Below are 27552 nucleotides of genomic sequence, written 5' to 3'. Positions count from 1 at the left end.
CATAGTAGAGGGTTCGTCAACGTACAAGCAATAACCTGGACGTTACAAAAGACACTTGCTCTAGAAAGAAAACAAACTAGTGGATAACTTGTGAAAGAGAGTAGACCTCCTGTGGCAGGTAAGGACCTCTCGAAGTGAACTAGTACAGGCGGTATCACAGAAATACACCTTAGCCTCACTGGTCAACTAATTTGCCGTGGAAATTCGACATTTCCACACCATGTAATTTGACAAGGCACGCAGCTCTTCTTTACTGACAGGGCCCATCAATTTGTGTGCATGAAACGCAATTTGTTACTTACATGATCAATCTATACACTTACGATGTAAATGTACTATTCTAGGCCTACAATGGCACGTAAAACGAGGTTTACTAGATTCTTTAAAAGATCGGTAGGCGGATCGGGTGTTATTACGCTTACCTTAGGAGATTTCTCATTTACACAAACTTTTTTTTTGGGGGGGGGGGGGGATTTTACTGTGGAGAGAGGACGTTAAAAACGAAGGGAAGGATAATATAAAGAGGAAAAGAAAAAGGCAGAGGAGGCTCCCCGCCGGTCGGAAAAACCCCAATCTTGCATGTGTGACAGGAATAGTAGTCCTAGAGATGGAAGTTCAGGGGCCCGTATGATTAGTGCAGGTTAGGTTATGATGTATTTCATAGCAGTATTTGCAGCCCTGTTCTAAGTTGTAGTTCCCTATCAATTTTTAAATATATTCTCACTGAAAAAATTATAAAGTCCATGGAAGTTGTACATTTTCTAGAGACTAAACGCGTTTGCTATCTATGATATGATTTACTATTTCATCATCGTTACGCAAGAGATAAAAAAAACTTAATTCACGTAAAAGAAACTTGGTGGCATCATGTCAGTTTTAATGATAAGCCTTTCTAGAATAACTTAATAAAGCCAGTTGGTATTTGATGTTACAGCCTACCTTTCTTTTTCTGAACAGAAAACCATTCCTATATGACATATTGGTAATCCTTCTAGTAATCCTTCTAGTGCATTCATGACACGTTCTGGTATCAAGCTCACCTTTCAAACATTTTATTATATTTTTATAACAGAACACCATCACTTTATGACATATTCGTAATCCCTCTAGTGTATTCAATGGGACACTTCCTGGTATCAAGCTCACCTTTCAAACAATTTATTTTATTTTTCTGCAAAGAACACCGTCCCTTTATGACATATTCGTAATCTCTCTAGTGCATTCAATGGGGCGCTTTCTGGTATCAAGCTCACCTTTCAAACAATTTATTTTATTTTTTGCAAAGCACATCATGCCTTTATGACATATTGGTAATCTCTCTAGTGCATTCAATGAGACACTGTGGTGGTATCAAGCTCACCTTACAAACATTTTATTATCTTCTTCAAAGCCTGGTCCTCAAACTGCTTATGTGCCCAATCTGCGTTATACACTTGTTTAGTCACTTCAGGTTGAAATTTTATAGTGACGACGACGAGTTGGTCTTTCATAAGTTTATTTTTAAGCGCCTCTCTTTTCATACAAAGATAATATAAGGCAAACGCGCTAACCTTTTTTCTTTCCGTCAACTTATGTGTGATCTTTAAAAAAATCACATTCTTCTTTGTCAATTAAATACTCAGTATCTCTTATAAGGCAATGATAATCTCACCAAGCACTTGTTTACGTCTCCTAAAACAAAAAAAATATTTATTTCTATGACCTCATACTTGGAAAGTTCATATCGCCCACTTTGCAGTTGTTGCCCCCACGCCACGGAAAATTACTTTTTGATTGCGAAATCAATCAATCAGCCAAAACCTGATTTGTCTTTGACATTTCCCAATCTTGAAGAAGAAAACAATTTACGCACTAGTTGACTCTTTAGAAAATCACACTTTTGTGGGCCTTTATCAAAATGAACTGACTTATTAATTGAATAAATCGTAACCAATTAACTTTACACCCACTAGGTTACAAACAAAAGAAATAAACAAATTAATAAATAAGCAAACTAGAAAGGATGTGACTGATGGGAGTCCTTAATTTTTTAATGTTTGACTACATTTGTAGCACTCAAAACATCTCATATTAGAAAGCGGCCAGCAATCCTGCTAGGGTTCCTAAACATTGCTGCCAATGTGTACTTCAGCTAAAAGTAGCCTTCATCAGTTTTGGCTTAATTATCAAAACATTACCTTTAACTGAAAATGGTAACTGTTCAAAGATAGGAAATTTGATTGCATATTTCCAATATTGGTATTGAAGAAGTGTGTAAAAGGGATTGTACAATCATATTTATATATGAGAATAGGTACTCAGTGTCTTGTGTTTCAGTCTGTAGTTCATTTCAAATCTACAAAGTTCATTTTCGTTATGCACGACGTCTTGTGTGGAGACAGAGTCAACATCTCTCCCACTGGGGCAGTTTATTTGATGCGATTTTATTGGAAAAGATAAGAAAGAAATGAGCATGGACAAATTTGTTTAAAATCGTCGGAGATGAATTCTCTTTCATGTTTGCTTAAAGTCTTCCCACCTTATTTACAGCTGGAAACGCTGTATTCCATATGTTTTGATCGAGAATGAAAGCTAGTGGGGAGCAATTGGTGAATCTCTATACTAGTGCTTCGTATACAGTATAGGGCGGATGTTCCATAATGCTGTGTAAAATTTAAAAAGAAAAACATCTCTTTTGAACATTGTGGGGCAGCAGCAGAATTCTAGACCCGACATCAACCCTTTAGAACAACTTCCCATGCTTGCCAGTGATGTATAAAGCTTTTTGACAACGCCCTTTAGAAAGGTATTAAGGGCATTTTTTAAATAAATGTGTGCCAAAGAAAAGTCAAGTTGAGTTTGTTGCTGTTATATGGGGGCAGACAAAGAGTAGGTGATTTGTTTCTCCCTCCTTTCCCTCAGGTCATATCTATTTTGCCATCACTTTTTTTTTCAATTTACAAACGATGAATAATGGCTGAACTAACTTATGGCTTGTTCACCAGGGGCCATCTGCAGTTTCAACAGTTGATAGGGCTATCATATGAAAAACACTTTACACTGTAGAAAATGGTTGTCCTATGGACAGTTGTCCTGAAGAAAAGCAGTCATTTTTACCACTAGATAGCTACATCAGAAACAAAAAATATTTGTCTGCCATTTTTGAAACATTACTTTATCCACAGGTTAACTGTCCAGAGGATAACAATTTTATCCGTAGGATAGCGCCATCCAGTGTTGATGAAACTGGACCCAGGCATAGTTTTAAAACCCATACTGTGGATCCAGGTGAGCGAAGGACACCCCACCCACCTTTCTTTCCTGAGTAGAACGGTGTATTCCGCTGCACTTAAGATAAGACTCAATTGCATGTGTTCATGTAACAGATTTGTCGGAATGTCGAGATTTAAATGGATAACAACTCTTCGTATGAGAACCATATTTCACAATAAATATATTGTAATAAAAAAAAACTCACAGAAATATAAAAAATTATCTTTTACTACCAAAACAGCGGTTATCGCAACTATTTTGGAATCTGTGCTTGCCATCGGACCACGTGATCTCCATAGATGGCTACCCTATGTAATAAAACAACTTTTAGAAAAAAAACAGGGACCAACTTTGAACATCAGAACGTCAGAGGGGGGGGGGGGGTCAGGAGGGTCCTGACCCCCTTCGATTTCTAGTTCCCATCTTGTAATTAGAATTTTGACTAGCTGAATCATAGATCTAAACCGTACCAAATGGCACCGTTCGCCCTCTAAAATACTAAGTTTGGGGCGGACGCCCCTCTTCAAATTATCCTGGATCCGCCCCTGGTTGTTATCCATTTTGCATTTTTGTATTTCCTCTTCATGCAGAAGGCAATAGAATGAAATGCACCATCAAGCAACACTAAGAATTCAAATTCCCTTCGCCCACTGCCATTGCAGTGATGTTCCCATTGCGTATGTATACTCTGGGAGAGAAGTCAAGTGAATTTCTGCTTAAACTAAATTGAGACATAGATTAAAGGCTACGGTGAAGTGCAGTAGGCTAACGCCCACCGACAGCAGTTTTATGTAAGTCCTTTCACATCAGGCGGTTTACTTGCACATGTGCCGGTTACTTTAAAAGGTCCTAACATTTACGTAATTACGTTACTGGGGGTTTTACTCGCTTTCGCGGGATTGCTTCCACATGTTTGAGCTGAATTAACCGCGGGAACTCTGTTTGGGTGACTTTCAAGTTGTCAGTCTCTGAACGCGTAGGCCTACCGGTACAGACTGCTATTTGTGAGAAGCACCCTCGTTCGTTTATGTCTCCAACAAGAATTGTGATTCATGTACGAAGATAATAATAATAATAATAATAATAATAATAATAATAATAATAATAATAATAATGATGATGATGATTATAACAATATTTAGTACTTAGATTTTATATAAATAGTCCAGTAGACGTGCCAAATCATTGTTACTATAAACTCAACCAAATGCCGCCACAGTTTCAAATACATGTAGAATCACTTAAAGAAATAGTAGAGGATTTCGTTTCATTAATTTCCATTTGTTACATTTGTTTCTTACATATTGCACTGGAGGGGTGGATTAAGAGTTTTCGACCCGAATTTTGAAGAAGGTGCAGTTTTAATACTGTAGGTTCTACATTTCGATCTTGATTTCATACATGTATATTACCCATATTACAGCAACACTGTAAAGCTACCACATGAAAAAGTATAGGGCCTACGTGAGCAAGCTAGCTTTATGGTGTCCTGACACTCAAGGCAAGTTTTAACGGCTTTTTTATCTGTAAACCAAGTGATCAATTTGAATTTTATTTAAAAAGTATAAGAAACTGGCAATAGTATCAGCATGAGTTACGTGGAATGTACACAGGTGTGACAACTGCCAGCTAACTCGATTTCTGCAATCTGCTATCAGTTTTATTAGGAACTACATGTACGCTTGCGATAATTATAATATATCCTTCTAACAGGATTATTAAATCAAGAGTTAGTTACAGCAGGTAGCATACACATTCACCGATCTAGCAATGAGAGCAACCTGGCTATTGTGCAACAAAGCGCTGTTCTTACAAAAGTCGTTGCGACAGTTGCGACGGATCATTCCAGCAGGTTGTACTTCGAAATTTAACCGTGTGGCTTGTCTTGGAAAGATTGTCGATTGATGGCGCTGTGACCAGCTTTCAGAATCCCGTGATCGGAGATGTTGAAGTTTACGTGTTGCTTTGATATTTCCAAAGAATTTGAACATTTAATAAGTGCAACACAAAATGAGCAAAGTAAGTTAATGAATGTGCAGTAATTAATATAATGTGTGGTTTTTATGGCCACGTGATCTCTCTGTCTCTCTCTCTCTCTGTCTCTCTCTCTCTCTCTCTCTCTCTCTCTCTCTGGTGCTTTTGTTGTTGTTGTCAAATGTTGTTATTGTGTTTTTACAGATGTGAATCCAGACCTGTCTGCCACTGTGGTTGGCCAGGAGAAAGATGGCATTGTTTTGTATACATGGGACAGCAAATCGCAGTTCAGCGGGGTAAGTCGGGGCCGCACTTTTAATCTGTTAACGCCTATATCAAATGATTTGACTAATCTGCTGGATGTAAAGATCTACTGGTCAGTAATTTATTACTAAAAATATAAGAGGAATGCAATTTCTGAAAAGGGCATCCATAGTTTAAAATAATTTTTTTTCACTTTTGGTCGTGGTACATTTTGAGAAAATTCTTGTTTTGAAATGCATGCATGACATTCGACCATGAACAGGGCAGTGTTTTTTAATTTTTCTTTTCTTTATTTAAAAGGATATAGAAGTCACCCATGTTGGAATATACGATCCAGTTAAACAGACTAATAAGGTAAAAATCACCTCAATTTTATCAAGTAGAGAGGATAAGGAAGTTTAAGTGTATACTAGTAGCTGATGATTGTTGAAATTGATTGCAAGATTGTGATCACCTTTCATCTGTTGACACAGACAATCAGAATGGATTTTGACTTACTAGAAAAAAAATCGAGTAGCAAAATTCTTCACATTATTGCATTGTTACTTTTTATTGTAGCAGAAATTTAATGTTTTATTACAATCATTATGCAAACAGCTGCTTTTATTTTGTAATTGAAGGTTCTCCTTAATTCAGTATTTTACATGATATGTTTCAGGTTCTGTTTATTCATGATAAGAAGCTGACCATAGTAGGGGCCTCAATCAATCAGGAACACTCATTACTAGGTATATATTCTACATTTCTCATGATATTTCAAAGGATTTACAAATAAACTAATTAGTTTATTTGTAAATGAAAGTGGATTATAGCACTTCTCAGTTTATAGAGATGAGGAAAAAATTCATCCTCCCAGATCACACTCTTCCATCTTGAAATTGCATATGTGATGTTTTCAAATGCTGAAAGATTAATCATGCTCTGTCTTTTGTAGTGAATGAATGAATGGATATATTTGATTAAATTTGATGCTGTTGCTCTTTATATTAAGAATTATCCTTTTTATACAGCTTTCACTTCTTTTGAACCAAGTCAAGAGTGGGATCATAGTAGCCATGTACAACCTAAAGGTGAGTTTGTTTCACTGTTAGTGCCCTTTTAACATAAACTTTAAGTGTGCAAATGTTGTTAGTCATTCAGTGGAATAAGAATGAGAAATGAGAATGGCCGGATAGTGAAACTTGCATTTAGCATCTGAGGATGTTGGTGCCTCAACCTACAGGTATGAAAACAGATCAGGTGGCCAGTCCATTGAGGTCATTTACCTAGTGCAAGATCTCAGGTTGAGACCACAGCGTCAGTCAGTTGTTTAACGTAAGTTCTAGTATCAGGGTTCTTCACAGGAGCGGATCCAGAGCTATTTACTGACAGTCTTCCAAATTATCTTTGTTGATTCATCCTCCAATTTTGACCGTCTTCCAACAGAAAAAAATAGATACCGTCAATGTAAACTTGAAAATCTGACCGTCTTCTGGAAGACCCAGAAGACGGCCTAAATCCGCCCCTGCTTCATATTTCTCAAACTTAAGTCTTAATCATTTTTTTGTGTGGCTGATCTTATGCCAGTTCTTATATCTTATTTACTGAAATACCTATCAAGAACTCCTCTATGTCAATTTCCCACTGGGTTTCATACCATTCTGTAATTGCTGAAATCTTAGTTTCAGACTGTATCTGTTTCCACTCCAACCCCACACATTTTCTTCAATCATCATCATCAAATTCATCTCCTTAGTCAGAATCACATAGCTGCATGCATATACCAGCACTCACACATTTTCTTGTCACTTTTCCCACTTCCAACACTATATATCTGTACTAGTAGATGTAATCTTAGTAATCTCATTTTCCAGGAACATACAAGGTATTTCTGGCTGAACTGCAGCCCCAGAATAATGTGTTCAACTTAAACATCCAGCGGCAGAGATATGTAAAGGTTCAGTTTCTCTATGGCCAGTACAGAGGGTTTGGGGAAACAGCTTATAAAGAGTCACACATGCTGGTGTTCTTGCATAAAGAAGGTAGGGATTTTTTTGTTTGATAACTTTTCTTGTTCAATTGTATTATATATTTATACTTTATAAAATGAATTATGATGTAATAAACTATTAAGTTAATTAACAAAAGGTATAATAAATGGGAATTCAACATGTCAATAATTCATCGGTTTCCCATGACCCTCCCCCCCCTCCCCTACTTGCGAAGATTAAAAAAATGATTATGATATGCCTGGCTTGTTAGTACCTAAATGTTATTTCATTGTATGTTTTTCCCCATTTCAAGCTGTTGTCAAGCAAACATTTCAAGCAATAATATAAATATCCTAAGTCGCGCAGTCTGCCTCATCAGAAATTGTGGGACAATGCATTCCAGAAGATGATCTGTACATGATTCATTTGTTTTGTCTCTCTTTTTTGTCAGTGAACAGATTATATTGCATATTATATATTATGCATTAGACTATATTATAGATTATATTGCGTTACTGTCATCTGGAATTTATACTTGGCCTATATATAGAATAGGGGATTAACTAGATCCCGAGGGTCAAATATGACCGACCTACTTAAATACTTCCCCACGGGTTATCTATTCAGTGTCTATCAGCGGATTAGACAGCAAGCTTTGTAGTGGGTCACCATATTTGACCCTCAGACTAGTTAGTCCCCTATTCTGAATGGGCCATTAATTGTTACCAGTTGTTTGCTTTGATTTCAGCTATAGGCCTGTATCATATAGCAATGGCCAGGATGGGGGACAAGGGAATTGTAAGTACGACAGTGGTGGTAATTTGCCTCCTTTTTATGTACAGACACAGATGTGTCTGTACATATAGCCGTCATCTGCGTCTGTCGTCGCCGTCGCCGTTGTCGCCGTCGCCGTGCACTTTCACCGATAACACGATAAGTGGAAAACCATTTTACCTTTTGGCTTGAAACTTACAGAACTGATGGATATTCATAATACGCAGGTCAAGTTCGAAAATCAGCATGATTGGGTCATTTTTAGTGAATTTAGGCTATTTTTTCTCTTTTTTCAGCATATATGCAGCACCGATAACACCATAAATGGAAAACCATTTTACCTTTTGGCTTGAAACTTACAGAACTGATGAATATTCATAATACGCAGGTCAAGTTCGAAAATCAGCATGATCGGGTCATTTTTAGGGTAGTTATGCTGTTTTTCACTTTTTTCACCATATATGCAACACTGATAACATGATAAATGAAAAATCATTTTACCTTTTGGCTTGAAACTTGCTGAACTAATGAATATTCATATTACGCAGGTCAAGTTTGAAAATCAGCATGATCGGGTTATTTTTAGGGTAGTTATGCTGTTTTTTCACTTTTTTTCAACATATATGCAGCACCGATAACACGATAAGTGGAAAACCATTTTACCTTTTGGTTTCAAACTTACAAAACTGATGAATATTCATAATACGCAGGTCAAGTTTGAAAATCAGCATGATCGGGTCATTTTTAGGGAAGTAATGCTGTTTTTTCACTTTTTTCAGCATGTATGCAACACCTTTGTGCTATATGATGGTACTGTATGGATGGCAGTCTATAAAATTGTCCCTTGGGTGATCACTAATTAAATTAAGGTCTATAAAGTCACTTGCCTACTCATTAATTTTCAATTGGCCATTAAATGAGATTACATAAAACACTCCTTGAGATTTCCCTGTAAAGTCCCATAGGTTTAGCTCTCTTAACTGTGTCACAAAATTAGGATTTGGTGATAATTGTGCAGATAAATGGTGTTAAACATTGCAAATTAATTTACAACAAAAAGAATGTGTTATGCCAACATGCTATAGATGAATAACAGTGCTTTATTTTTCTCAAACTTGTCATGGTTATTAATATCAAGTTAATACAGCTAGATAAAAAGTTTGAATAGCAGCTTTATTGGAATTTTTTTACGTTTTATTTAAAATTTTTTTAACATTATTTTTCAAACACTAGCATCTTCAAGATGTGATTTTTTACTCCCATCCACCAGAAGTGCTGTGCATTTTCTGTATTTTTGTATATAATTGTTATTTCTTCAGATTTAATTCTTAGGCATGTTAACAGTCTCATTATGGAACTAATAAGATATGTAAAAGTGTTGTTTTGACATTTTCTGCTTCTTAACAATATTGTTGATTATATAAAAATGACGGTAAACCTGTTATAATATTGTGCTTTGTGTAATAAAGTATCATAAATGGAAAGGAACTCATCATTGCAGTTTGTCAGATTTAATCATTCACTATGTTCAGCATCTGCAAATGGAGCAAATTGGACATTGAAAATTGTTCTATTGATATTTTTCCTATGTCAACAATTTTCCTAGTTGAACATTTAAAAATGACAGTTTATTGATCATTTTGTTTTAAAAAAGGTGTTGAAAATGGAAAGAAAATCATTTCAGTACAGTTATCTCTTGTTTACATTTTGGCATTTTGAAAGTGTGACTCTGAACTTCCATGGCCTTGAAGACCTTTCCAAATCACATTTTCTGAATATTCATGATACTTTTATTTTTTTTTTATAAAAAATTTGATGGTCATTATGCTGTTAAGTATTATGTTTTATTGCATGAAAGTTGAAGAAAACCCTATTTTGGACACAGCTGCCAGGATAGCGATTAAGGGAAAACCATGTTACTTATGATACTGAAACTTACTGAAAAGTTTCATAAGACAGAAGTGCAGCTTGTGTTTGAAAACCAGCGTGATTGTTTTCTGTTTTGGAGGCAATGCAGGTTTATAGAGTGCTATACTGGCATTTTCAAGTTGTGACTTATCACTCCCATCTGCCAGGAGCCCTGCACTCTTACTTGTAACATTTTCTGTATTTTGTTAAGTTACAAGAATGATTCTTAGGATTGACATACAGCCAAAAAAAAAAAAATTAATTATACATATATATATATATATATATATATATATATATATATATATATATATATATATATATATATATATATATTTTTTTTTTTTTTTTTTTTTTTTTTTTAAATGAGTTTAAGCAATTTTTTTTTTGTGTGTAATTTTCACTGTACCTCATTCTGGCATTTCCAAAGTTTAACTCTTATCAGCCTGACACCTTAGGGACTATTTCCAGATCCTATCACGCTAACTGTGGATCGATCTATCTCCATGGGAATTCTCGCTAAATTGCAATCAATGTAAGTGGCTTAGTTGTCTGTCACGCCTACTGAAACTGGCATGCCAGAATCCTAAGACTCTCAAACTAAAAGCAATTTAGTGAGAAACCCCTTGGAGTTGGATTGATCCTGTTAGATTGATCTAGGTATGGGAACTTAGTCTAATGCTTGATACACATTTTACTTTCATCCTAATCCAATATTATGCAGAATAAGAATTTGATGTTGGCTATGCAGTTACAGTAAGCATAATACATTAGTTCATCAGAATTGACAGTATCCTATTTCCTGCGTTTTTATTTTCTGGTTTTTGTCTGTACATTTGACAGCTTTGCTGCCTTGTTCCCATTTTCCCTTGTGGCAAAGAATGTTTGAAGTCTTAATTTGTCATCATAACAGCCTGTTGCCATCCCAGTCACTGAGACCATAAGTACTTAATAAGACTCAGAACCTCTTGTCATTTTACATAATTTTGTTAGATAATATTTTGTGGTTCATTATTTGCAATGAAAATTGTTTTTGTAAAGGTGAGAATATTAAATAACTGTTTGCAAAGAATAATAGAATCTTAAAGATATAAATAAACCAATAGGAAAGTTTAAAAAGAGCATTACTAGATGGAATAGTTTTGAAAATCTTTTTTTTTTTAAATCAGATATTTTAAATGTGAACCCTTCTGCACCACAATACTGATGTCAACTGATTTAATAATGGGTTTTAAACAATGTGCAATGAAAAACCCATCATTTTACCAGATGAAAACAATGATGCATCAAGTAAGAAGTAACTTATTTGAAAATGTGTTCACTTTTTAGATGATGAGTGGACAACCAAAAACTGAAATTTGTTTTGGGAAGTTTGCCTGGGCGCAGTGGGACATGCATCTTCAGCGTCTTTACATCATCCACCACAAAAAGGAGAACCTCCACGGCATGGAGCAAGCAGTGCCTGTGTTAGCAGGATTCCAGTTTCAAGCTCACATGTTGGAGCATCCTTTTGAACTGATGGTAAGCCTATCCATTAATGATGTTCTCTGTCTTGCTCTGCTTCTTCTTCTTCCCTCAATTTTTCCACAGAGTACCAGATTTTCTATTCCGTCTTTTCTGATGATATGACCCAGAGATTTCATTTGTCTTTTTCTGATTGTTTTCATCAGTGTGCATTGTCATCAGCCATGTTTACTAATGATCTTGCAATGGTATTCAGCAGTGTTGGTATGTCCCACTACATAGGGTTAAACACAGTGACTTAATTTTCTTTGTTGGCGACCTAATTTTCTTGTCGTTATTAGTAGTAGTGTCTCTTTCTATACCCATTGATTATATAGTGTTTATTTTCCTCCTTTGGTTTACCCCACCACGACATCCTCTGTATTTTTTGACAATGTTCAATGCTTTAAGAAGTTTCATAATATTGTTAGATATGGAGCATATCTTCTGTGAACAAATGTCAATTAGGTGTTGCCTTTCATACCTGTACTCATGATCAGAGCCAAGGACAAAAGCATCTGCACCCAGGGCACATTGTAATGCTTTAAATTAATAATTGACACTATTGTTTGAGTTCACGTGAATATTGCCATTTTTTAATTGACAACAATGTGAAGACTGGAATCTATTTCTTCTTTCAGTTTGATGTGATACTGGACCTGCCTATACCTCAGGCTAAAAAAAGCAGCAGGTACTGTATTTATATTTTCAGTAAATAAAATCCAAGGAACAATACAATTTGACATATTTGATCATAAACAGACATTTTTGGTGGCACATTAAATTTTGCAGTAATGCAAAGTAAACCGAGGACTTGAGCTATAAAAAATAACAGTATTATATTTTGTCAATGTTTGATAGAATATAATAGGTAATGCTCTGTTGCATCAATATTCACATTTTCTGCAACTTAGTACATGTACTAGTATCTATAAAGTATTATTGATGCTGAAATTTTAAGACATGTTTTTGTTTCAGTTCTACATACCTGGATTTAAGGTTGTCTCATAGCATTCCAGGTAATTTCTCATAAATAATGAAACCATTACATGTATTATAATTGCTATACAGATATTCTATATTTACATGGATTTTGTAATGCTCTTGTTATATTTGTCATCTATATTTCATACAACATCTATTTGAATGGTTAGATATGAAAAAATAAACAGATTGTCTTATTTTTAAGGCTACTTTGTTTCATGAGCAATGATGTTTACTTCCTGCAAGGTCATCCAGCAAAACTTTTAGTTTGTCAATAAAATTTTTTTTGAAAAGACTGATATATGGAAACTTCAGATTGTATTTGGCCTTTATGTCTCATTTTATTCCATAAAAATGTCTATATTTCAGATGCCAATATGAATCTCCTAGTGTTGTCTCTCCCCAATGGTACAGTGTGCTTGTGTCACCAGCAGACAGGGGGGTTTAAGTCAGGGGGGAGGAAGAAGGTAAGTCATGTGTCACCAGCAGACAGGGGGGTTTAAGTCAGGGGGGAGGAAGAAGGTAAGTCATGTGTCACCAGTAGACAGGGGGGTTCAAGTCAGGGGGGAGGAAGAAGGTAAGTCATGTGTCACCAGCAGACAGGGGGGTTTAAGTCAGGGGGGAGGAAGAAAGTAAGTCATGTGTCACCAGCAGACATGGGGTTTAAGTCAGGGGGGAGAAAGAAGGTAAGTCATGCGTCATCAGCAGACGGGGGGGGGGGGGGGGGGGGTTAAGTCAGGGGGGAGGAAGAAGGTAAGTCATGTGTCACCATCAGACAGGGGGGTTTAAGTCAGGGGGGAGGAAGAAGGTAAGTCATGTGTCACCAGCAGACGGGGGTTTAAGTCAGGGGGGAGGAAGAAGGTAAGTAGTGTCACCAGCAGACAGGGGGGTTTAAGTCAGGGGGGAGGAAAAACAAAAATTTTATAGTGGATTTAGTTGTTGAATCCAAAATTAGTATTAAAAGTTTACTTGAGGGAGATTTCGGTGTCTGTCGAATTCAAGTCTCCAGTTTTAAGCGGAAGAACATATTCTGGTAAAGTCAGATAAAAGTTTAATTTGATCATTTAATAATGACAGAAACTCTATCACTTGTGGTATAAGATTACCATGCTTGTCCTACTTTAACACACATTTTGGTTTTCTGGTGAATTGATAAAAAAATGGTCAACTTTGTTAAAACTTAAATAAAGTGCCCTTCAGAAAAAAATATGCCTAGGTCAATCACATGTATGATGCACAAACTGTACATTTGATTCATAGCATCAAGACAACACCAGAACAGCCACAGGGGAAGTACCACTGCAGTATTCAGTCTGTATGATCCATCATGGTAAGTGTGGTACATGGAGGGCTGTTTGAGTGTTTCAGGACAGCAAACTAACAGATCCGCGGATCAAATATGGCCAATCCACTGCAATGCTTCTTGTGTAATTTCCACTATCTATTCAGTGTCTAATTGGAAATAAAGTGGCAAGCTTTTTAGTGGGTCACCATATTTGATCTGCGGATCTGTTTGTCCACTGTTCTGAAGGCGCTCTTTGTGTCATTGTGTTGCCTCATTGTTTTCATTTACAACTTTCAATAGTTGTGGCAAAATTTTTGGCCATAGTCTCAAATTAGGAGCATGTATATTAGGTCCAGCTTTTATACCGACTGCGACTGTGAATTACATTTAACCCAGTAAAAACTAAAATTAGTCAATTCACAGACTGTTCTAACATAAAACTATTTTAACCAAATAATGAAAAGGGATTTCACAGATGCTATAGTGTCTTCAATGATAGAACAAGTGCTTGCTTTCTAACTTAAATGTACATTTGCTAAATGTTATACAAATTTTTGCTGGACATTAATATTAATGCCAATAATTGGATTACAAAACACAGTCTTATATTACAGGAAGTATACTGCAGTGTGTGGTGCCAGTAGCAACACAGGCAAATGCCGCCAAAAACAGAATTTTTTTCACCATGCATAGTGAGTTGGGCTCATTGTGTTGTTTTCTTCTCTAATGCAAATTATTTATTTTCATATTTTGAATATAGCACCAATTGTTTTTGTGTGACATATCCTATAGTTTTTCTAAAGCTGGCAGTTCTGTAATGTTAGTGTATCCGGCACTGTAAGAAATAGGGTGGCAAGGGGTTCGGGTGGAAGGTAGGGGGTGGAACAAACAACTCATTTGACTGAGAAAGAGCTTGAATCGAAACATGAACTAGGTTCTTTTACATTGTGGTAAAGGCTTCACTTTTGTAGGAAACTCCCTTCCCTTTGAATTTGCTGCCTATAGGGATGGTCACTTATCTGTAGTGTACATTATTATATTTTTTTCTTCTTACAGATGAGTGTGTACTGGTGTTTTTGCCAGGCCATTTTGTACATTTGTTAAATGTCAGCTTAGAGTATGAACCCTCACACCATATATTATACCATGGTGAGTAGAATTGCTTTAAAAGAGACAAGAGTTTTGAAGTAAGTCAGGTTGAGTATTTGTTTAGGTATATCTGAGAGAATTCAGTTAGACTTATTTGCAGATTGCCAAAAGAGACAAATTGGTAACATTTTTTAGTTACCTCAGTGTTAATATCTGTGCATAACTTGTCACTTGGTGAAGTATTTTGTGAAGAAACATATTTATTTTTTTTTGCATATAGTTAAATTGCATGTATTTGCCTTAAACATGTTAATTTACTCTGGTGATTATTATAATGGTTATTTTTACATCATATACTTTAAGATGTGGCTAACCCTGATCTGACAGAGGAAGCAGGTGTAGAGAAAACTTCTTTATCTAAAGGTGGCTTGTTGACTCATCTGTACAGGGAGAAATCAGGTACTGTGCCAACTGACAAGTATGTATTGGATGTACAAAAAAAAGCATGGATGATGGTAGGGGTGATTGGAATGTGTTTAAAAGTAGAGTCCAATCTGTATTATAATTATAATACAGTAGTTTGAATAGCTTAAATTTACTGATAAAATTAATTGCAGTTATGCTCAGAATTCCTTTCTTTAGAGTTTAATTAATTATTAATTAATTAATTATTTTACTTTATTTTGCACACTCCAAAAGGGATATAGTATAGGGACACAATATTTTTCTCAGTCACAGCTGTCTATGACAATTGAATCAACTGCAGACTTGAACAAATTTTCCTCAGAGTACCTCAACAAAATGTTAATATTTGTTTTTTTCCCTTTGCTACAGGTTTCTGTCTCTTTGAAAGTAGTGAAGGAAAGGGTTACAAGCTGAGTATCAATAAGGAATGCCTGCAGAGGATGTTTACGGATTGCTACACCAACTCCACTAAGATGGCGATACTGAATTACGTGATTATCAAGACTAAGGACTGGGGAGTGGTAAAACAGGTAATGGGTTCTCGATCTTTTTAAAACTAGGCAAAATTAGGCAAAAATTATCAAACTCTCAGATACATTATTTTATAATCACAAAATTTAATTTCTATGTAGCCTTTGTGGTGCTTGCTTTTACTGCTTTGAATAGAAATATAGAGGAGCTGGTTTTTTAATTTTGTTGATACCGCTCAATAAAAATATTCTGATTTAAAGAAATTTGTAACTTAAAAGTACAGTATCTGTACAATTCACTATTTCTCCCATTGAAAAGATTGAGTATTTGACATACTTCTTATTCCTTCTAAGATCCAGAGGAATACACAGGACTTGTCTCTTATTTGAAAGTGATTAATATTTATTAAATGAATTTTGTCATATTGTTTCATTGTTTTTCAGTTGATTGAATACATGTGCAATGATATAGCAAGCCCTGAAGTAGAACTTTTGATGGAGGAGTTTCTTATTGGTGAGTGATCTTGTGGCTGGAACATTCATTTAGCTCTTGTATTATCTAATTATTACACTTACTTTTTTTACCTGAACTTGTGCTGTCAGCCAAAAATGTTTTAACCTTTGGCAAAATGCTCTTTATTTAGCTTAAATAAGAAAGCCTCAGTTGTCAGCATAAAATAAAGTAGAGCTGCTTTTGCTGAAGAGAATTTATAAATTGAATAATCATACAGGATTAACTGGTTTTATTATTATTATTTTAGAATATAAAAGATACTAGAGAACTAACAAGAATTTGATTTATTTTTCATTTTTTACAGCCTCTACATACAGTGCAATGAGACGCCAGATAGAGAGGGATCAGTTGCAGCTTCTGCCTTTCACAAGTATTGACACAGCTAGGGGACAGCTTGAAAAGGTATACTGGTAACTGGCAATCTTGGACGTTGGACCTCAAATCAAATTCAGTTTCTTTCCAAAGGACAATCAAATAATGCTGATTTGCTAAACACCATGAATCCAAATCACTCAACTGAAGTTAAGCAATGCATTAACAAAATAATTATAACCAGGTTAAATGTTCTAATGAAGAACTGGTGCCTGTTTTATATCTGATTGAAAGATTGAGCAAAATATTTTGCATTTGATACGTCTACCTGTCCGCTCAGATGTAAAGAACCGATAGCTGTAAGAGGTTGAGCTGGAAATATACTGCTTTCTTTGAGAATTTCAGCAAAAATGTTAACAGTTAATAATCAGAACCCTCTGTTATTAGTACATGTTCCCATAAATGATACAATAAGTTTATGCAGGTTTATAAAGTTACTGCTTTTTCTGCTTCAGAATTACAACAATCACAAGCTGGCCCAGGTGACTTACTTTCCAATGAAACACAGTGTAAACATGGGTCGCAGGCACAGCTCAGGGGGAGATTCTGGACAGAGAGCTAGGAAGTTGTCCGTAGACGATCTCCCCGAGAGCTTGAGCCGTCACTTCAAGATCAAACAGCAGCTGCAGGTGTCCAGGTTTGACCCGCGGTCAGTGTCCAGGCTGTTACATGCCATGAGGGACAGGCCAGAAGATTTTCAAGTAAGCTAGGTGTTAAAAGTAGTCCTAGTCTTTTTTTTTTTTTTTTTTCAGATATTTAAAAAAATCACTTAAAATCTTTAGGACTACCTTAGGTTTCATGCTTGTAGGTTAAAATGTATGTATTTTCCACAAGAAGTTTCAGTGAGATTGGCTGGTATTTAGGAGAAGAGAAGAGAGAGTAATGGGTAAATTTAAGCTAGGCATGAGAGAACAGGATAGCCCATATATGTGTCTAGGTCCATTGCATTGAGGAAGAGAGAATCATGAAGATTGGCAGATACAGTTTGGGAAGATGAAGATCCTTGTTTTGTTGTTAATGTTTTTTTTAAACACTGTGAGAAGAGAACATTACATTTAATTTACCACTTTTTGTGGCAAAATTATGTCGAGTTCGTTTGAAATTGATGTGTTACAAAATACTTGAACATAGAAAGGATTAAAAAGTATTACATTCTGATTAATCTTCTTAAATGTGTATGTCTTTTCCTTAAGATGTGCCTGTGATGATGTTTCAGAAATCAAGTTTGTCAGAGAACCATCTGCAGGAGCCAGGCAGGGGGAGAAGAGTCCTGAAGACACTTTCTATGAAGTTCAGAAAGTTAAAGTATGTTTTTTTATGAACTTTGCATGAATTTTACAATCATTTTTAAGGAAGTTTAGTGTCCTTGTGCACACACACATTTATGTGTGTGATCAGATCATTGTGGTATAAACTAGGGACATCTATCCACCAAATGTGTTTTGCTGATAGTCAGATTTAATACTAAGTGATATGTTGTCCACATTTTTTTTCTGCCCTGCCTGGAGGCTATAAACATGGCAGTAGGAAAGGTTAACATCAGGCCTACCCAACTACCAGACTCGGCACCTAAGGATCCTGAATTAACCGGTATATCAGACCACGCTACCCGTTTTCAAGGTGTGTGTCAACTCGCATTTCGGAGTATCATACCCCAGAACGAATTTTGTAGCACGACTGCAGGCTCATCCACGCTCGGCTGAACAACCTTAAACTGTACTCTTACTTTAGAGTACTCTATTTCATTGTCTCTATGGGGATATACGGGGACTTTACGACATTCGGTTTGAATGTTTTAACCACTTTTGATAGGGCTTTTTTGCATTGTATTAGATTAATGTGGCAGTCTAAGGTTCATATAGGTGGCTTTCAAATTTATGCACCCGGTTTTAAAATCATATAGCGATTTTACGACAATCGTTTAATATCTAATCAAGGTGACAGCCGAGCTTGCCAGGGCTTATCCTGTCGGTGTTCTGGCTGATACTCCGAAATGTGATCTGACACACACCTTGAAAACGGGTAGTGTGGTCCGATATACCGGTTAATTCAGGATCCTTAGGTGCCGAGTCTGGTAGTTGGGTAGGCCTGAACATGCTACAAAATATCTTAAAAATTTTTGCAGTGTCACTGAGAATTGGATATAAATATTATGTAGTAATTCTGGTTGGTAAACTATTTCTGTAATATTTCAGTGAAGTCCTAACGCCAAAAGTTCCCATCAAGGCAAAGTCTGTGACAATCGTGACACCTGAGAGCACAAGACAAATTTCTCCAGAAGCAGGTCTGGGCAACATGCCAGTTTTGCCTGGTGAGGAAAAAGAGGAAGAATTTGTGTACGAGGACCAACCAACAGCCAGCACGGTACGTTTTGGGGTACATTTACTGAGTGGATACATTATAAATGGAGAGAATTAGTTATTTTATCTAGATATATTTGTGTACAAATGTTAAATTGTCTTGGCAATCTCAGATATAAACAGCATCACCTGCATTAGTATTGGTCAGTGTCTTCAAAGGTGATATGCTGATATTTAGCTGATAGAAGTGGGATAGATTAAAAATAATTAGACTTGTTTTAAATCAGCTGCATAATTGTCACTCAGGAGGCTCTTTACTAGGGACTACACCTTTATGATTTTTTTTTTTTTTTTGAAACATTAGGCTCATCTACCACAGTTTCATTGAACACATAATCAAGAATTGTATGTAACATTTAACTGACTTATAACCATCATTTATTTATTTATTTATTTATTTATTTATTTATTTATTTATTTATTTATTTGATGATATGATATGATTGATGTGATTTTTACTTTCAGACCACCCAGCAGCTGAGCCAGCACATGTCAAAGTACTTGAAACAAGATGTGCAGGGAAAGATACAAAACCTGGCCTCAGAATATGTCTCTTGTCAGGTATGTTCTTCTTCTTCTTCTTCTTCTTCTTCTTCTCTCTCTCTCTCTCTCTCTCTCTCTCTCTCTCTCTCTCTCTCTCTCTCTCTCTCTCTCTCTCTCTCTCTCTCTCTCTCTCTCATGTAATGGTTTTTTATGTAAACTGTCTCAAGTTGTAGGGAGGTTATCTTTTAAAAGCCAGATTCTGCTGTTACAAAATCACCATACAAGATACCTATTGTTATTGATCAGAAGGTCCCCACTAGATTTGATGATTTTGACCTGAATGCCAGTTTCTACTGTAATACTAAATTTTGATGTCTTCCAGTTCATCCAATCCAAGCAGCTGTTTCACATGTTGTGGAGTATACTTAACACACAGGAGAAGATTGTGCACCTGTAAGTAATGGCAGTTATTGTTCATCAGAATTTATGTTCGAAGTTAATTTGGCATTTGTACCATGAGATCCTAAAATTTAACGTGCTTTGTGCAAATCTCAGAATTGGTTCCCTTTTTTTGCCATTTTGTTATGATAAGAAACGTTTTTAACTATTATATTGATCTTTTATGATGCAACCCTGTATAAAACTTTCTAATAAGTTATTTTGCATTAAAATATATTCAAAAAGGGCATGTATAGCTTAATAAGTGCTGTGCTCTCTCGGATCAATTGTCAATTCAGTCTAAACATTGTTTTCTGATTAACTTTTTGAAATAAAAAATATACTTTATATTCTCAGTTTATATTTCTTCAGAGATAAAACTTTTCTTATCAATATATTTTTCTTCAGAGACACACCATCCTGTTTAAAGGATTATGAACTGTTTCAAGCCATGGAGAGATACCTAATGGTAACACAGGATTTGGCTTTTCCACTGTGGAAAGGTGGGTCACCAGGCAATGCATACTATAATTACCTGATCTTTTCAATGGGGGAAATTGTGAATTTTACAGATTGAAACTGCTTTTTTTTTCAGTGGTAATTTCTTAAAATCAGAACATTCCTATTGAGTGGTAGCAACAAAATTTTAAAAACAGGCTACTCTATAGTTCTATTCTATGTAGTAAAAGCACCACAAATGCTATATAGAAGTATTATTTTGTGATTGTGAAATGATGTTACAGTATCTGAAAAATTTGGAGTTATTACTGTACACTGCTGCATTTCACAAACATTGTATGCAAAAATGGGTACTTGCAATGGTATTTTCTAATATTATCCAAGTCTCAGTCAGTTGAAAATATTATCTGTCAAACTGTATTAAGTGAAATAGGCATTCTATCTGGGCAGAATATTCATTCCAGTGGTAAGAGCCAATAACAAAGAATTGGATATGTTACACTTGTTTCATCTTTTTCAGGTTTTCATACCTTTTTCACAGGACTGGCATTTCGTTGCTTGGATTTCAGGTAGGGCAGCAATTTCATTTAATTGCATATTTTTTCTTCTAAATAATATATTCTGGCTTTCAAATTGATGATTAGGAGACAACCAAATCATATTTCTCATAAGAAAAATTCTTTTTTCCAAGTTTTGTTGTTTTTGTGTACATTTGTTTATTTTAAAAGTGTGTGATTCCAAACTGTTTTGTTTTATTTTTCAAGCCTGTTTCTGCAGTATGTTGATTCGGGGATTCTGACTCTGACTCCCACATTTGTGGAACAAGTATTAACAGGTTGGTGAATTATTTTGAAACTTTTTAGTGAAATGACGGATCCTATATATTCATTCAAAATAATAATAAAAAACACTTCTGATTTTAGTTTGCATCAAATTCACACTGAGTAAAAATAAGATAAGTTTGTTCAACACAATAGATTGCACATAGAATGTAGAGGAAAAGTCACTTTTATTTTCTCACATACTTTAATTGCCATTTCATTGATTAGTTATTAAGGAGTGATAGCTCACCCTGTTTTCATTTAGTGAAGTTGAATTAATATTTTTATCATTAAAGTGATGTTTTGAGTGTTAGCATCCACATCATGCTATTCTTTTGTAATGTGTTTCAGAGTTGGAAGATAACAGGGAAACTGATAGAATCAAGTTCCAGATTCTCTCCAAGTTACCAAAGGTTAGTGCATAAAAGTTTTTCACTTAGTATACACTCCATTCCTTTCTTAAGTTTTCGCTGTTTTTATGATATCTTTTATGATCATTCTTTATTTAATTTGATGAGGTAACATAATTACGATTCATATGAAAGACTTTACTTCAAACAGTTCACTGAAACTTTAAGTTTATAAAATGGAGACTATGATTCACATGGTTTTGCATATTGATATTTTGACTTCAATAACAATTTCTTCACAGGAGGAATCTGTCCAGTATTTTATCAAATCTGGACATCCATGCAGTAAAACATTCTTGGCAGAACAATATGTGCAGGCAACTCTACTGGATGGTGAGTCTTCAGCAAGTATACTTCCATGTGGTTAAATAATTAAAATAATTAATGTAAGATTTTAAACATTAAATCCATTCATTTATTTATTTTAAAAATTATTTTTTTTATTTATAAATAATGATCTTTCCAAGCTTAAATTAATGTCAATCAGAGTGGAAGGCTTATTTGATTAATTATTTTTCTTCTGGACTGGTTTCCTGTTGACAGAAGTATCCATATACATCTCAATCATAAGTTCATCTATCTAAAAAAGTAAATAGACAAATACATAGACAGATCTGTAAAAAGATATTTTAAAATTTGTAATAATTTTAGACCCCATGCCAAGGAGCGCCAGATCCAGTGCATCGTCCTTTGAAGGTGATGACCTCTCGATGACGTCTTCAGGAGGTGCTGGGGGACTCAGTATTGGTAATCTTTTTTCTTCTTATTGACATCCACATGACATATTAAATACCCAGTAGTGTACTGTACAATTTACATATACAAAAACATCAACACAGTTTGACCAAGACCCACTACAACATATGAACATAGATAACAAAGCAATATACCTGGTAGTATGGTATGTGACTAAGAACAGTAAGACAGCAGCACAGATTCACTAATTACTGAAAATCGTTCACTACTTTGGAATGATTTGGTGCATAGGTAAGTAAGACATAAGCATAATTAAGACTTCTTTTTTGACAAAAATGGCTGAAAAATCCATTTGTTTTCACTGGTGTCTTTGTCCTAACAGTTATGATCTCTTAGACTCTCATACTTATACTGGATTTACAAAGGTATTATTATAATGGTCAATGTATTATCCAGGGAGTGTTGACAGCATGGAGGTTGGCACCTATACTCAGCAAACTTTCCCACCCCTGTCTACTTTGCTCAAGTTACTGGAGACAAAAGGTGAAATTTTTCTCTCTCATCTTCTTTCTTTTCTCTCTCTCTCTCTCCCTCTCTCTCTCTCTCCTGTAAGTGAGTGAGGATGCATCTGTACATACAGTACATGAACAGATATGCATGCAAAAATATACATACGAGACATGAACAGAAACATAGGCAAAAACATGCAAACAGTCATCCATGGCCAAAGTGACATCGCTTCTTTGTGTGTAATTTTTGTTGAAATCATTTTACAGAAGAAAAAACTTACCCCAAAATATTTTATGTAGATAATTTACTTTTTTTTTCTAGTGTGCAAATCATAAGCAAGCAGGTAATTCAAATTTTACTATGAATCTGCCTTCCAGATCCAGAATTTAAAAACAAGATGCCAAGAAGAGAGATGACTAGCAATGTAAATCAAGTAGATAAGATGTTCATTGAAAGCACAGCCACTATGTACAGAAGTATGCAGCAGTGATTCAGTGTGCTGTCGTCATCACCATGAAATGTGGAGGAACGTTGGACATGTCAGGTGTCACTTGTCAGATGTCACCTGTGTCAAATGTCACTCAGTCCTCTCAGCCATGTGGAGAACACAAAGGCTGTAAACAGGCTGTTTGTCTCAGGATGGTGCTACACGTGCCCCGAGTGTCAGGGCCACTGTGAAGCTAGATTGTTAACTATTCAAACCTTTTCACGGGACAGCTTCAACAGTATTGCTGATATGGGTTATATATGAAATCAAGATCGAGCTGGCAATACGGAAATCGAGAACCTAGGGTAGCTACACGCAGTGTGTGGGTGAAAAAAATATCTCTAAAAATGCATTTTCTATTGGTATAGGGTGAATCCAATGCACCTGTTTTGGGGAAGTTATTAGGGGGTCATTGGTTCAAATATTTTTCAGCAACTGTACATAACTAAACAGAGAAGAATACATTTTAGAGCACTCTTTGTATGGCAGACTTTAAAAATGTTGGTCACATGCAGGCAAATGCCCAGGAAAGTTTTACAGTGCACAACAACATTTGAAACACATAATTAGAACTACTTGTGCTTTTTCAAAGGTTACTTATGATTTTACAAAAAAAGGCAATACATACTTCCCCATGAAATAATAATACCACTCAAGACCAGAAATGATTTTTTTTTTTTTTTTTGGGGGGGGGGGTCATCAAGTCCACTGTCCATGTAATAAGGTTGCATAGCGAAATGTCAAATGTAGATTTCATTCCAAAAATTCAATACTGTGATCAAGGTTTGTGTGTATATAATGCATTGTGCAAAACAAAATTGCACTTGAAAATAAACATTAGCCTGAGTACTTACCTGAATTATATATATATCATGACTGTGATGTGTTTTCTAGTTTGGGAGTCTTATGATTCTCATTGTCCAACATGACGATCATGTGAAGATAGAAATGCACTGTACCATGTTCATAAACTGACATTTGCATCTTCATTCTCTTTTCTCAGTATTATATGTATGTTAAGTGAGATGGTTTACATTCAGCATATATCATGAAGTTCCTTTTGGAACCAGTGAAGCTTGTACACACCTAATGCAATCCAGTTTACTATTGGGCCCAACATTACTGTTAATTGTCACACCCAACACAATTTTATTGTTAATTGTCTCAACTAACGCAATACTATCGTTTAATGTACACTACGTAGACAGTGAAGGTCATACTTAGGTTTCTTTCTCTATAAATAGTTATTTACTCACAAAATGGAAAATAAAGGTAACTAGACTGGTTGGTTGATAATTGGTAAATTATCAGAAAGGTGCTATTCATCTTGAATAAATTATTTTTAACATATTGCGTGTTCAGAGACTGATTACAAGTAGCTCTGCTGAAAAAGCCATTTTTACCAAGAGCATGATCGGCTGCTTGTGGACAACTACTTTTAGCTCAGGGTTGTGAATTTCCAAGGGATTCTCGGATTGTCCTCATATCTCCTCCATTTCTAGTATCTGGGAATGACATGCGAATATAGTACATGTGGTATCTTAAACTTTGGAGGTAATTTATCGCGTACAGTCTCACATCTTGGCAGTATTTTTTTGCGTGTTGACTGTAGAACACGTACGTGGGTGTCACACAAGAACTAAGATTTACTCCTAGTCATCGCAACCAGTAGTCACAAAGCGGGTTTTGATAGATTACCGAAAGCTGTTTGTCACTCAAGTTTAAGTTGTAGATACATACTGAACATGGCTACAATGTAAATAAATTTTGATTGGAGAGGGGGTGTTGTGTTGGTTAAGTAAAGCCTTCTTTCTTCAGTGATTTCCTGTTGACAAAATGATTCATAAATAATATTAAGATGCTGTTGAATATTATTTGAAGTTTGATTATGTCCTCGTCGCGCAAACTAATAATAGAGAAACGGGAAAAAAGATTATTACATCAATAACGATGAGAATAAAAATAATAAGCTTACGGAACACAATCCCAAACACTGTCTTCCCTAGTGCAAGGTTAATGTAGATGCCAACATATTTCATGTAAAAGATTTTTGTTGGATACGCACGGGCCCCAACGCAGTGTGTACAAAACACAACCGACAAAACCTCTTGAAGAAAAAGTTGAATTTGGATAACATGAACGTGTTTTTTGTTTTCCTTTCCCTTTTCTCGTGCTGACTCTCGACTGCACAATGTAGAAAAAACACAGCTGAATATCAATATTAGTCTCTTGGTATGCTGTAATTCCAAAATAAATGTTTTTACCACTACGTGTATGAATGTCACAAGGAGTGTTTAGAATTATTTGCAGGGCGTGATTCAGGGTGTTGGGGTACTTAGATGTACTACATTAAACAAGTTGATCTCTCTCTCTCTCTCTCGTAGCTTTCTTGATAATGTCTTCTCTGAGCACTGTTTTACAAAAATAAAAAAATCGGTAAGCAACGATGGCAAAAAAGTCCTTTCGACCACGCTCATTGCATTCTATGTTACATTATATTGAGTGAAATAGTCTTCATCTATATGTCATAACCCGTAGAGATATTTTTAACCTGGGTTGAATCGGGTAATGTGTTTTCGCGGGTGTTTTAAGCAGGCACGAATAACAACTACCCGGCTTGTTTTTGCTGTATACTATATGGCGGTTGCATGTAAAAGGCAATAACGCTGCGGGGAGCACCCCGTCATAAAATTGAGGGTACTACATATGAAAAAAGCATTTGAAGAGATAGTTGAATCAGTTAATTGCATGTTTGCTGTAATATTGGTGTACGCCCATGCTAAATACGCCACACGCGCGTCGGGCGTAAGGATACATCGACATACCCTACTCATTAGAACAAATACTCATATCATAGGTATGATTTGAAGATGGCGTACAGTAGTACATTTAAAATGTCTCTCTGTCGGTCCGTTCGTCTGTATATTTGACTGCCAGTCTGTGAAGTCCATACATCAGTGCTATTGGTCAACAAGAACTGCTCTGCTCTCTTCGCAAGAAAGGGCACTCGGATCTCCATCAAGCAAAGTTGGCCATAAAATTACACTCCCCCTACACTCCCAATACATGTACTACATCCAACGGGGGCCAAATGCGGACACACGGACAACTGAAGTAGTTAATAAAATGTCATTAGAAGGGAGCTGTCATGCGATTAGAGATCAAGCTCATACATGCTCTTTTACTAGTAGAACGAGTCTTTAAATAAATTACAATTAAGTACCGAACTCAAATAAATGCGCATGCCACACCGATGAATAGGCGCACCGTTATAGATTGACTGTCAAGCATTTTTTATTTACGTCAGTATGATAGCACATTTGAAAAAAAGTATGTATAAAAGGTCACAGACATCGGGGCGTAAAAAAGAGGCTAAATAAATAAAATAAGTGAAACCTGAGAAATGTAATCGACCCCATGAAGAGAGATCATAATTCATTTTCAGTGACAGTCGTGAAACTAGCGTAATTTAATATATGTATAGACATGGGACCCCGCTTCAATAAATAGAACACATGTCAAGCCATTGACAGTCAATGGAGAAGGTCATCGCATCATCAATGGCACTGTTGTTGTTGTACGCTATATCTCGGCGTCACATCATACCATCTTGAGGGGTGACACGTAAGACCGCCTGCTCGCGCCACCGCTGTTTCAATGCTCGCGACACATATTTCTCGTGCCAATTAGGATTTTTAACCTGCTCTTCTGACGCCCCTTATCTCGTTAAGGTCGTCATATCTGCATTGGCGCACGTTTTAAGGGAACATCTTATTTAATCTTTACATATGAGGCATGGAGATGTTTCCTATTGCACAGACTTGCATATCACCCGCACATATTTTCTATGCGTTCAAAGTTAAAAACCGCTCTAGCATACGTATTAACTCAATGTGGGCTTACCGAACATGATTGCTCCAAAAAAACAGCTGATGTCAATAAATTTATTTCGATTCCAAGACTGGTAATGTATTTAAAGTACAAAAAAGTATATACATCATGAAAATAGACCGAGTCCCTCCCCTTCTAGAGCACCTTTCAGTCGGCTCAATGCGTCACCGCTT

At 35.8% G+C, this 27552-nt stretch overlaps 1 protein-coding gene across 1 annotated transcript; it reads left to right on the top strand.

Annotated features, from left to right (window-relative positions):
* The first annotated feature begins 5131 nt into the window (after positions 1-5131).
* LOC106172221 (gamma-secretase-activating protein) lies at positions 5132-24153 on the top strand. Its single transcript, XM_087015961.1, has 31 exons — positions 5132-5271; positions 5431-5522; positions 5791-5844; positions 6149-6218; positions 6501-6560; positions 7344-7511; positions 8209-8258; positions 11472-11663; positions 12287-12336; positions 12624-12664; positions 12999-13096; positions 13890-13959; positions 14529-14606; positions 14971-15063; positions 15367-15462; positions 15838-15998; positions 16383-16452; positions 16757-16854; positions 17280-17525; positions 18041-18129; positions 19020-19188; positions 19650-19745; positions 20050-20120; positions 20514-20608; positions 21085-21133; positions 21329-21399; positions 21737-21798; positions 22038-22128; positions 22447-22542; positions 22948-23034; positions 23379-24153. The coding sequence occupies exons 1-31, from the start codon at positions 5196-5198 to the stop codon at positions 23489-23491; spliced, it is 2952 nt and encodes a 983-aa protein (XP_086872087.1). The 5' UTR covers positions 5132-5195; the 3' UTR covers positions 23492-24153.
* The last annotated feature ends 3399 nt before the right edge of the window (positions 24154-27552 follow it).

The sequence above is a fragment of the Lingula anatina genome, chromosome 6 (assembly GCF_051362555.1).
Source record: "Lingula anatina isolate TDL-2025a chromosome 6, LinAna3.0, whole genome shotgun sequence".
In the NCBI taxonomy this organism is placed as follows: domain Eukaryota; kingdom Metazoa; phylum Brachiopoda; class Lingulata; order Lingulida; family Lingulidae; genus Lingula; species Lingula anatina.
This window is presented reverse-complemented; position numbering and strand designations above follow the sequence as displayed.